A 12,322-nucleotide genomic window follows, 5' to 3' on the forward strand; every position below is an offset into this window, starting at 1 on the left:
TACGCGGAGGGGGGGTGCCGCCCCTGTGAATGTGACCCAGCGGGGCGAAGCCCCTGGGCTGGCTTCTCAGTGGCACTGAGCTGCGGTGTGAAGCCTCCTCGCTGGTCTGGGGGCAGCAGGCAGCCGCCTTCTCCACTGATCCCAAGAGAAGTCCCAAGGGATTTCAAGGTATTCATTCATTCAACACTTCAAGGAATGTGACACTGTCGAAACCAAACTGCACCTGGTACAGAGCAAGCGGGAGCCCAGTGCACCCAGGCTCGTGTAAACGGCTCGTCTTTCTTCCCGGACAGTTAAAACTTCTGCCTTACTGCACTGCTATTAGCGCTTGGGGGATGCTAACCCCAGCCCAGCTCAGCCCCCCACCCTGGGCAGGCCCGGCAGCAGCCCCATGTTTCGGCTATGGTGGGGGCACGCAAGGGGCTGGGTGGCGCTGGGCTGCTGGCTGCGTGGCATGTCATGTCGAGGAGCATAATAAACTGCAAGTTTTAAACACCCCTTGTGTGCTCTGTGTTTGTTGGGAGTGAGGATGGGGGGTGGCACAAAGGGGTGCGGGGGCTCCAGGATGCAGTGAGAGGCACATGGAGGGGGCATGAGGGGCTTGAAAGCAACCAGAAGTGTTGGGAGGGAAAGCGAGTGGCCCCGGGCACACCAAAAGGCAAACAGGTGTCGGGCATGCTGGCACCCACTGTGGTCTGAGGCGATGCCAGCTGTGTGGAGGGCAACCCAACAGCAGCGTGAAAGAACACTTGGCCAGAGGGTGAATAGCTGGGGCTACCCAGGGGCTGCCTGTTTTACAGCCCCCCTTCCCACAAAGTAGAAAATAATTCACCCATCGGGGGAGGCGATGCTGATGGGTGGCAGCAGGGCTGAGTCCAGGGGCCGCGGGCAGCAGCTCTGGCCTCTGCCTCCAGCAGCTGAATCTGTTGCTGTGACGGTGCCCAGGGCCCCGCTCCCAGTGCCCCACGGCCCAGGCTGGGCCCATCTGGGTCGCCCAGGGGAGCAGGTCCCAAAGTCAGACTCAGAAGTGCTCCTGAGAAGGTGTGAGCATGGGGGCAGATGCGCAAGGGGCAGGGCACAAACAGGCACAGGGCAGGAACAAGGGCAAGGACAGGGAAAAGGCATGGGCAGGGGCAAGAGCAGGGACAGCACAGGGATGGGGCAGCAAAGGGCTAAAGGCTCAGAGCAGGGACAGGGTCAAGGGCAGGAACAGGCAATGGCCGTGGTCAGGACAGAATCTGGCAGGGGTATGGAAAGGGCAGGGCAGGGGCAGCACCAGGGCACAGGCAGGAGCAGGGAAATGGATGGGGCAGGGATGGCCGCCCTACAGCAGCTCAAGCAGGGACTGGGTGCCCTGTCCTGGTTCCTGAGCAGGGGGTGGGTCCCAGGGGAGACTTCTGGGGCCACAAGGATCTCCTGGCCCACCCAGGGCCCTGCCAATGGCCACGTGCCAGCCATGCCAGGCACCAGGAACCCCCAACCTCCTGCTGCAATCCTGCGTCTGCTGCTGCCATCAAAGCCTGGTGGGGACAGCGGAGCTGGGACCCACTGGGGCAGCCAGTACTACAGTGGGCCCTGCCATGGAGGTGAGGAGCAACCCCAAAAATGCCAGCGGGAAGGAGGGGGAGGGGCTTGGGACAGGCCATTGGGGCCATCATGCCACCATGCAGGGCACAGAAATGCCTGTATTGGCATAAATGGGCTGTAGTTATGGTTGGGCTCACAGGCTCCTGGCCATGCTGGCTGGTTTGGGGGGGGGGGTGGCATCAGTGGGAAGAGGACACACAGGGTACAGCAGCCCCTCTCTGGTTTGCAGGAGCTTTTCCAGTGGTGCCTGAGACAGGGGGCTGCCTCGGCCAGGGGTTCACTCCACTGCAGCTGCCAAGCCCCAACCAGCCTCAGCTCTCCTGACATCAACCAAGGCTGTGCCTACCGGAGTGAGGGGCACGTGCCACCATGTTCTCCGGGCTGATGTTGGCAGTTGCTACAACCACTGCAACAGCTGTGTTGCAAAGAGCCACACAGGCACAACCTGCCTGTTGATCCCAAAACAAGGGCTCCCCCATTGCTTCCGGGGGTCCCCACTTGGTGATCCAGAGCCTGGCCCAGGCAGTGGCCAGGGTGCGAAGGAGGTGACGGCCACCAGCCACCCAGCGCCTGGCTGGAGGGGGACTCCTGCCCACCTGTCCCATCGCCACACGGAACGTGGCTCTGCGGGAGGACACATCCTGGTCCCCCATGAGCCAGGGCTGGCTGCCAGCAGCCCCACCCACCTGTGTCACACACCGGGTGGCCAGGGAGGGGCCAGCGTGGGTGAACATTAACCCAGTGCAGCACCCAGGGCTCCCCAGCAGCGCGGCGCCCAGCGCCCCGGCAGCACCTGCACACCCACCATGAGGGGGCTCCGTGCCCACTACCACCTCCTGGTAGGTCCAGCATGGTGGGGTCCCACAGGGCACCATGGGCACTGGGAACGAGCTCCAGCGCAACATGGAGCTGGGCGCCAGCCAGGCTGAATGCGTGGCCAGGGGCTGGGGAGGTGCAAGGGTGGTGGCCACACTGAGGAGCTGCCCCTGTAGCCCCACTGCCCAAGCACCCTGGGGGCAGGTGAGCTCGGGCTGCCCTTGCTTGTCACCTCAGGGTGTTTTCTGCCTGTCCCCCACCGGCAGCAGGGAACCTCAAGCAGGGGCTGCACCCACGGCCGCCCTGAGTGCGCCCTTGCAGCTGAGACACTTTTGTCACCAGCTGCCACCAAGACCAAGGCACATCCCTGGCCCCGTGTGCACTGCAGGGCCAGCCTGGCCATGGGCAGGGAGGAGAGCGGCCGGGCTTCACCCCTTCTTCTGCTGCGGCTGAGGTTGGGCTGAAGTTGTGGAAGCCTTCCCTGCTTCCTCTTCCTCCTCCTCCTTGGGTGGCCTCACACCCTTGAACTTCTGTGTGCAGTGGTGGCATGGCCTGCCAGGGTGTGGCACAGCACGGCGCAGTGTGGCATGGCACTGCATAGCACAGCAGGGCTGTCGAGAGCAGCGAGCAGCTGGGAGCTGGGCTGGAGGCTCAACCAAGTGCCCGTCCCTGTGGCCTTTGGGCCCCTTTGCCCAGCCCCTGGGTGCAGGATGGGAGACACTCCCTGCAGGGCAGGTTCTGGGATGCTGCTCCCTGGCAGTCTGCAGGGATGCTCACCTCCACCCACCCCCAGCCCAGCCAGGATGAGGAGCAGCCCATGGGATGTGGGGACCCAGCCGGAGAAGGGCAGCTGGGCTCGGGGGGAGCCCCAGCGGCAGCCCCAGCCCTGGAGGAGCCATGCATGCTGGTGCTGAGCACGCCAAGCAGTGTCTTGCGGGACAGGGAGATCCAGGAGGTGAGGGACCCTCCCACCAACATGGGGACCCCTCCCTTCACGCCCACCTTCCCCGCACCGCGCAGCCATGGCAGGTCCAGCGGTGACATCCCCCATCCCTGGGGACAGCCACGTCAGCAGCGCCTCTTGTGGGATGCCAGGGGGAGGATGCTCGGGGAGACCTCTCAGAAGGGTTCTCAGGGTGAAGATGCTTGGGGGAAGCATCCTGGGAGGCTGCTGGGTGGGCTGGGAGCTTGAGGAAACCCTTTGGGAGCATTTTTAGGGGGAATGGGTGCCTGGAGATGCCTTTTGGGAGGATGCTTGGAGGGGGGTGTGTTTGGGGAGATCTCTTGGAAGGGTACTGGGGGTGGGACGAGGGTGCTCAGAAGCAGCCCTGCCAGCCCTGGCTGAGACCCCTCTGTCTCAGCTGGGCCCCCACCTGCCCCCCCGGCTGATGCAGCAGCCCTGGCGCCTGCTGTACTGCACCGGGCGGGATGGCTTCAGCCTGCGGACGCTGTACCGGCGCGGGGGCCAGCAGGGCTGCCCCACCCTGCTGCTCATCAGGGACACCGAGGCGCAGGTACCGCCAGGCCCTCCCCAGCCCTGCTGCCCTGCAGCGCTGGGTGCAGCAAACCCAGCATCACCTGGGGCCTGGCCACATCCTCACTGCTGCCGGCAGGGTGGGGATGTGGTCCAGTGTTGGGGAGCCCCGTGGCATGGGACTCCCCCACTCTGTTCCCCTCAGGCTTTTGGAGCCTTCTTGGCCACCACGATTCGCTGCAGCAATGGCTTCTACGGGACAGGCGAGACCTTCCTCTTCTCCTTCTCCCCCGAGCTGAAGGTGGGGCTGCAGGCAGCCAGCCGTGGGGCACCCCAGGGTGTGGGGTGCTGGCAATGCCCCTGGGACCCTGTCATACTGGGGAGGTGCTGGGGAGGGGCCTGGGATGACACAACCACACTTGGCTGGATGTGGGTGAAGCAGCCAGGGGACCCTGCCAGCTGTAGCCCTCATGATCATCCAGGACTGGGGGGAGAAGGCAAATCCCAGGCAGCCATGCAGGGACCGGGGCTCAGAGAAGGGGACCCTTCCCAGCTGGGCATCACCAAGGACCAGGGTGGTCACAGCCATGGAGGGACATGGAGGCAGCTCAGCCACATCTGCCTGTGCTGGGGTCTGCATCCGTGTCTGACACTGCTGGCAGCATCAGTGGGTGGTCACTGTCCCCCAGGGGGCTGCTGACAGGTCCAGTGCCCACAACCTGGGCCAGGTCTTCCTGGGATACTGGAGGGACGGGCAGAGCCAGCTTTGCTCAGCAGCCCCCAGCCATCCCTCACAGGACAGGGATGGGGAGGAGGATGCTGTGCCTCAGCCCACAGTCCCGTCTGACTGTTGTGCCCACACAGGTGTTCAGGTGGACAGGCAGGAACAACTTCTTCGTGAAAGGGGATGTGGACCTGCTGATGGTCGGTGGGGGCAGGTAGGAGCCACACCAGCAGCTTCGGCAGCCCACGGGGTCCCCAGCCCCAAAGGTTGTTGGGCCACAATCTGAGCCCAGGCTGCCCTGCAGAGCTTGGTCCAGGCACATGCCCATGGTTTGAACCCAAAAACACTGGTGGAGGCTGTGTCCAGCAGCACTGGCCCTCTCCTTGCCCCTGATCCTGCTGCCAGGGGACCTGCCTGCTCCCCGCCTGCAGGCAGGGTGGCAGCCCCAGGCCCAGCCCTTGTGTCTGCATCCTCAGCAGGAGGGCACAAGGCATAGGGAGGTGGCTGGGCCCCTGGGAGGTGGCTGGGGAGGTCTCCAGGCACAGAGGGGGCAGGAGAGGGGACCCTCAGCTGACTGTGCCATCGGCACCTTCCCAGTGGTAGATATGGGCTGTGGCTGGACAGGGACCTGCACCACGGGGGCAGCCACCCCTGCGAGACCTTCGACAACGAGACCCTCTCGCCCCGGGAGGAGTTCTGCATCCAGGACCTGGAAGTGTGGGGCCTCGCCTGACCCTGCCACCCCCACCTGGGGACAAAGATGGCATCGGAGGGATGCTTTGGGACCTAAAGCCAAGGGGGCCGCTGCAAGGACGCTGAATTGGGAGCCTGCCTGCTCTGCCCAGGCATGGTGACGGCCCCGGGGCTGCGGCTTCACTACAGGGAGCAGCTGGGTCCTCTGCGAGCACAGCCTCTGTGAGCTTCCCACCCTCAGCCCCTCACGGCTGAGCTGGTCCACGGCTGCTACCATTCACACTGCACTTGGGTAAACATAAATCAAGAAATTAAGATCCGCACTTCCACAGAGCAGCATTTGTCCTTTACAAACACGTTTCGCTGTTTGCAACTGTGCAGCAAGGCCCTTTTCAATAAAGTTCACACACTGCCATTCCTTAAAAGAATAGTAAAATCATTGTTTATAAATTTATTCTTCGTCCAGAGAGGCTCAGATTAACGTGTTTGAGAAAAAGAAATGCTCTGTATCAGAACTTAACACTAAGTACAAGGTTTTGCTTAAGCATAAGCAAAAGCTACTTCCCAAATATAAAGTGCACCTTTTAGAACAGATCCAGAACAAACCCACGCAACGATACCAAGATGACATTATCCTGAACAATACCTGATTTTATGCAGACAAGGGAGATAAATGCCTCCACTCTATGATGGCATTTCTTGAAGCATAAGAAGCAGCTGTTTAAAAGCTTGTTAAGCGGTCACGGCCCCTTCCGACAGTCACCTGGTACGGTACAGCTGCAGCCCTGAACAATGCTACAGGCACCAGCAGCAGAGGCCGCACCACAGCACCTTCTGGCGCAGGAGTACAGGCACATAGGAAAGCAGCAGAGCGCAAAACCACTTCTGGGCATTTCAACGGATGAAAGCTGAGTAAGTCCATGGACGCTCCTGCTCCTCCACTCCGCTGTTGGGTACGCAGAGGTCTCCGCTGTTCTCGCACACCGACTCCCCGCTGTGTTGGCTTTCAGAAAGGAAGCCGGTTACCCACGCTCGGTCGCCAAAACTGAACGCTGAACTTTTCTTTCCCCATTTCAGATACAAAGAGCCAAAGCTTATTCCAGTTTCTGAGCATTACTGAACATTTTGCTATTTTTACTTTTGAAGATGGGCTTTTTCAAGCTTTTACGTTTTATTTCATGAAAACAGCCTTCCTCTTGGACCTGAGCAAGAGATGAAAGGAATAAGCTCCTCCTCGGTTGCTTCTGCAGCTGGACAGACATTTAGCAACACTCCCATCAGTACTGCCAGTAAGGGGAAAAACGCAAGAACCCTTGGAGTTCTACAAGGGAGAGAAAAATTAACACAGGAACAGCAGTCAGGGATCCAGGAGGAACAGGGAAGGGACCTCAGCATGGCAGAATTCCTGCAGAGCTGGCCCCCCAGCCCAGTGCAATGCAGACACAAGGTGCACTCAGTGCAAGGAAGAACAGAGCCAGTGGAGGTCCCGCCGGGGCTCGGTAACTGTGCCAAGAGCCGGGCGCTCACCCACCTGCTGGGACCAGCCTTGGGGTATCTCCGCTCCCCTGCAAGCACGCAAATGATGGACGGCTGGAGCAGCTTTTGCAGTTCAGTGTAACAAGTAAAAATATAACATTCAACGTATCAAAAATACACTATGAAACAATAAAAGGCCGCACATCACTGCAATGCATTGTTACTTCAGTAAAATTTGTGGTCACGCGTATAGCAAGAGGTCTGTGTCCTCATCAGCTTTTTGAGTATCAGGAAAGGAATCTTTAGTTGTTAAAAAGATTCCCCTCTCTTCCCTCCTTTTGTTTTTTTAAATGAAATGCGTTTTGCTGTTCTTGAAGATGCCACCTATGGTTATTTCAAAGCTCCGTTACCCCACTGTACCTTCAGACGCGTACTTACTCCTCCTTTCCTCCGGCACTGGGGAAAAACAACCCAAACAAAAAAAACAAACCAAGAACCTGAGCTGGAAGTTCCTCTGCTAGCTCACACAGTATCACAATCATCTTCAGGAGGGAGCAGTAACGCCTCTTCCACACTTCTTGTAATAACAACGAGCTGCAGTTGATTCTTGCTACACAGCGCCCATACATTCAAAGATGAACAAGAACCGCGTTTGCTCTGCTCTCACAGGCTGTTCGGTTTTTAAAAGTCCCTTTGGAACATGCACTTTGTTTAAGTACCGGCATTAAAACACACTGTGCTGTAAAATGCATTTCTGCATTGCCCCATACATTCTGACAGTCCATCCAACCAGCTTTTGAAAGAGCTGCTGCTGAGGTTTGCCCATCTTCCGAAGGGGCAGACCGAGCAGTGCTAGCAGGAGAGGCATTACATGTCGAAAGGAAGCCTTTGTCTGCAGCTGGGCTCTGGGGCTGCCCTGTGTTCAGCATCTCCCATGTTATTCCAGCTTCTCTTCATTGGAGTTAGATGAGGGGCAACCACATCGCTATCCTGTTATTGAGAGTCAGAAAACATTAATGACAGTACCTTCACCTTTCTATCCTAAAGCGGGGTAAAAGCAGCTCAGCATCAGACTTAGCAGAAAAAATAAATCCAAGGTGGGAGAAGCACCGTAAGTCAACAAAGGTTGAAGACTGCATTTCTCAGAGGTGGGAACTGCTGCAGTCAGTGGCAGCACCTGGTGGGGAGAACTCCCCCCCCAGCCCCGCATACCTGAGAAGCCTTCACCACTCCTAAAGGGTTCACCTCTTCCTAAATTACCACCAGCAAATCCAGGAAGATCAGCAGGCTTTATCTTGGGCATCGGTACATGAACCCGAAACGTGATTCCAAGTGTTTCCCCTGAATTCGCCAAGGTATCCCACTTAAAGATCTGTCGCAGGTGCTGTAGCTGTGGACCTACCAGCGTTAGGTGCTTGCATGTGCCTCTTGCCATCCTAAAGTGTGTAACATTGGTACAGTAACTGGTCTAAGGTCCGAGGCAGCGGCGCTCACCCTCGCCAGATACGTATGTTAACCCAGAGCTCAGGCACTGCAAACACAGGCACGAGAGCAATAAGCTCTCTAAGCTTAGAAATAATAACAACTCCTCCTAAAAGATGGATGCCGGGAGTATGACATAAGAGCGAGCCTTAAGGTGTTCGTGCCTGTGGCTGTGGCTCTGCACATAAGAGCACTCATCAACTGGGTGGCCTTTCATTTCAGAGAAGGTAGCTCTTCCCACAAAGGAGACTCGTAGGTGTCTCCAGCAAGTAAGACACAAAGTCAGGGATTTAACATGCTGGATGAAAAGGAAAAATACACGGTTCACATAACAAATCCTTCACACTGCGTTCCTTAAGCAACTTGGGAGATTTTGATACAAGCATTTATTTTGCTTTGAGGCTTGATCCCAGCTATATCTGAAAACGTGCATGGACCTAAAGCAGTCCATTCCTTTCCCTGGTGTGACTACCAGACAAACAAAAGTGAAAGCCGGCCCTTAGGGAAGGAATGTAATGGCAGATCTGCCAGCACAAACCTATCAATGCGTCCAGCCCAGCAGCTCCCCAGCTCATGCACATAGCGGAGTGGCTCCGTTACCATTTTCTGCTGAGAAAATCTGACTTGATGCAACCATAACTGCTTCCCTACAATGATGGGCCTACTGGAAGGATCAGCACGTGGTCATATTTTAGATGAAGGCGCCCACCTTTCAACCAGGGGGACACGCTGGGGATGCTGCATCAGACCTCGCCAGTTAACAGCCACGATTTTAACAGGCTTCTTCACCACCTTTGGCAGGAGGAATGCTAAGCAAGACGCATGGACTCAGGACCTGCTTTGGAGTCTCCGTTTTACCTGCCAGGGCAGCTCTGACATGATTCCCAACACAAAACAAAACGTCAGATGAGCTGTAACATACCATCTTCCTTCCTCGCAGCTGGGAACTTGTACGTTCCCAGAGTTGACAGAAAAGGGAAGCACAGAGAACAGGTAAGGCCTCTCCAGTGACTCAAGGCTACGGACCAGCTGCCCACAGAGAAGAGGTTTGCAATCTTGTTCCCGCAGGTATTTCCCACTCTAACTCAGAGCAAACAGACTGGCCGTGAATCTCCCGGGGGAGGAGTGGGTTTAGCAGCTGGTGAGCAAAGAAGGAAAAGAGGGAAAACAATAGGAGAACTGATCTGGCCTCTTCCCTACATCTCTTAGCCTCTCAGTGCTGTTTTAAGCCTTTGTATGTGGAAACTTGCATCCATGAACCAGCGAGTGTTTGTGTGGATGCTAACTCTGCTATAAAAACGCAACTTTTCAATTCACCTAAATTCAATCCATGCAAATCCACCACTGTTTCAGTGAAACCAAAGCATGCCCAGATGCGAGCTATGATAAAATCAGAAGCTAGGTCAGTGAGGAGTGGCACTGCCACAAAGACAAGGCCTGAAATGCCAAGTGTTTTAATGAAGGAGCAAGCTTATGGAGAAAGGTGAAGAGCTCTAAGAACCAGAAAGGCGACAAGTGGATTTGTTACCTGTGGTTTGGTGAAATCGTTCTCTATGCACCACTGAATGAAATACTGTTTTGCAGCTGAAACGATAACTGGATCCTGACTTCTGCAATAAACCCGGATAACCTGCTCTGCAAACGTCATGGGTAAAAACTTTGAAACCTTCGAATAAAAAAGAAATGAGCTTTAGTATTTCTTGGAATTCAGATTCCACTGAACTTCAATTTTTTCATCTGAATACCAATGGAAGCAGTAAAGACATCCTGCAGCCACCCATCAGCTTCATCCAAATCAACTGTATTTTTCTAAGACTCAAGTTAAACACTGTTCACGTGCAAAAGTTGTCAGGGCTCCAGACTGTTGTAGTACAACCCGCACCCAAGGCCTGCAAGGACACGGCCTCCACAACCCCTGCAAGAACTGCCGTGAAGGACTGTAATCATTTCCACCACGAGCTGTGGAGAAGGGGCCAGCAGAAAAAGATACGACACTACCTGTTCTTTACTGATCTTGACTGCCTTGGAAGGATCAGCCTTGCAGTAGAAGAGAACTTTATCAATGGGATTCTGTTCTTTCATTCCATAATCCATATTGATAACCTTGAATGTAGAACAAAGCAAATGGCATTTGTTAATGCTTGTCTTTAGTTTTCTCACAATAAATACAAAAGGATACGCACTATAGTTCTGTAATTGACACTAATCAAACAGAACAGTAATTAACAAACGGTTACTTAATGAAAGAATCTGGTATTTGCATTTTGTATCTTTTCTTCGCCACCCTTCGCTCTGAAGCTGCCAAGTGGGCATTCACATTTACACCAACCAGCTCCCAGTCGCGCTCTGAGACACTCCCATTTCAAACAGTGGAAGCGTGATTGCCTGTGCCTCCCCGAAACACACAACCTGCGGAGGCAGCAGTAGAGTTTACAGTTTTAAACATGAGGTTTAAATGACATTACATCCATCTGCTTGGTACACCCACAGTTTTGCGGCCAGCAGGGAGGAGCCCGCTCCCCCATAACTTCAATTTGTGGGACACAGAAAGCACAGTCAACTACTTTAAAGCTAAGGTACCTGCTGCAATTTTACCCAGCCTGAAGCGAATCTTCAATGTGAGGGAACTTTAGAAACAGTCTGTGATGCACCCTATGGAAAGGCATTCGTTAGCTCTTCCCAGAATTCACCAAGAACAGAGATTGAGCTGTGTGATACCTGCAGACTGCTCAAGCTCTCTCCTCTGTCTCCGGCTCTCTCCCTCCCGCCCATACTGGCTGGAGATGGAGCTGTGGCAGCAAGGTGCTTTATGCAGAAGACAAAGCCCGGGCATGACTGCCACGCATCAGGCGTGCAACACCAGAAGCCTGGAAGCCACTGGAAGCGCCTGTTACCCCCCCCGCCCCCCGGGGCCCACAGTTTGCTTGCCTTCACGACCTGCAGCAGTAGTTCCTAGGCTGCCAATTTTACCACCCATGTGTTAAACTCCAAAGGTTTCCTCACCACTCCTTTTCCGAGCAGGGACAGTCACGGGAGAATACATTCGTCACCGGGAGCAGAAAAGCCCAAACGAAGCTGCCTGAAGCCTCTGCCCCAGGCCCTCCCAACCACAGCAAACCCACCAAGGGGGAAGCTCCCTGCTCTCAGCTCCCAGACCCTTGAGCTAGGACAGCATTTGTGTGTGGTTTTGGTTTTTTCACTTTGCAAATATATTGGAAGGTATCTCCAGTCTTCACTCTGTGTTGGGGAAGTGTTCGTAATGAGCCCACTCTGAGAGATACTTACATCAATTATGAAGTCTTCAGCCTTTAGCTCCACATCTGGAGGATCCTTTTCTGGCTTGGAATTAGCGATGCTTTCTGCCAGGCTATTACTCTGAAAAGGGACAGTAACTCAGATTACATTTATACACCATCGGGTCTAGACCAAGGCAACAAAATGCAAGACAGAACATGTCGCCAAACTAAAGCTTTCGTTCCTTCATAGCTCGACAGACTCTTCCTGCAGCAATCTGGTTGTTTGAATCCTTGCATGCCTTTGCCATAAATTTTCTACCAAGTTTTAGAAACAAAGCACGCTTTTCTAATCGAGAAGGCCCAAATAGAGCCAGCCTGTGGAGGAAGAGTTCTACACCCGATGACAGAAGAAAGGAACGGGGACTGGAGGAGAAAAAGGGAGCCAGTCCATCCAGGATGCTGAAAGCTCCACAAAAGCAGAACACAAGCACCTTCAAACAATTGTTTTGTTAATACAAATGGTTTGCAATTCAGTTCCCCAAAGCTGAATGCTAAACATTTTTACTGAACTTTTTTTTTTTTTAAATGAAAGGCTGCAGGATCTCACCCTCTAATAAAGCTTTTATACCTACACATTGAAACATGTAAAACCCCAAGAGACAGACAAGATCAGTAATGTCATTGATCACTATAAAAAAAACCCCAAAACAACAGAAGTAGGAAGCTCCCAGGCAAACGTTGGAGGGGACAGTGACCTACTTCAAAAGCTGAAACCCACACAGGGGCTTTGTTTGGGTTTGGACCCAAGAGAACATTCCCTGCTGACAGCTAGGC

The 12,322-nt window shown here is 54.8% G+C and overlaps 2 protein-coding genes across 2 annotated transcripts in view; one reads left to right on the plus strand and one right to left on the minus strand.

The window, feature by feature from the left end:
• Positions 1-2,393: 2,393 nt before the first annotated feature.
• On the plus strand, positions 2,394-5,334 carry TLDC2 (TBC/LysM-associated domain containing 2). Its single transcript, XM_035893496.1, has 6 exons — positions 2,394-2,426; positions 3,197-3,358; positions 3,765-3,917; positions 4,083-4,178; positions 4,742-4,815; positions 5,199-5,334. The coding sequence occupies exons 1-6, from the start codon at positions 2,394-2,396 to the stop codon at positions 5,332-5,334; spliced, it is 654 nt and encodes a 217-aa protein (XP_035749389.1).
• A 447-nt stretch (positions 5,335-5,781) lies between these two features.
• SAMHD1 (SAM and HD domain containing deoxynucleoside triphosphate triphosphohydrolase 1) overlaps positions 5,782-12,322 on the minus strand; it is a 31,148-nt gene continuing 24,607 nt past the window's right edge. The window contains exons 12-15 of the mRNA XM_035893425.1: positions 11,538-11,627; positions 10,251-10,355; positions 9,781-9,918; positions 5,782-7,760 (exon numbers count right to left, since the gene is read on the minus strand). Coding sequence (XP_035749318.1) covers positions 7,638-7,760; positions 9,781-9,918; positions 10,251-10,355; positions 11,538-11,627 — 456 coding nt within the window. The 3' untranslated portion in view covers positions 5,782-7,637. The remainder of the gene's footprint in view (positions 7,761-9,780; positions 9,919-10,250; positions 10,356-11,537; positions 11,628-12,322) is intronic.

This window comes from Egretta garzetta, unplaced genomic scaffold, assembly GCF_000687185.1.
Source record: "Egretta garzetta isolate BGI_Z169 unplaced genomic scaffold, ASM68718v1 scaffold440, whole genome shotgun sequence".
Classification (NCBI taxonomy): Eukaryota; Metazoa; Chordata; class Aves; order Pelecaniformes; family Ardeidae; genus Egretta; species Egretta garzetta.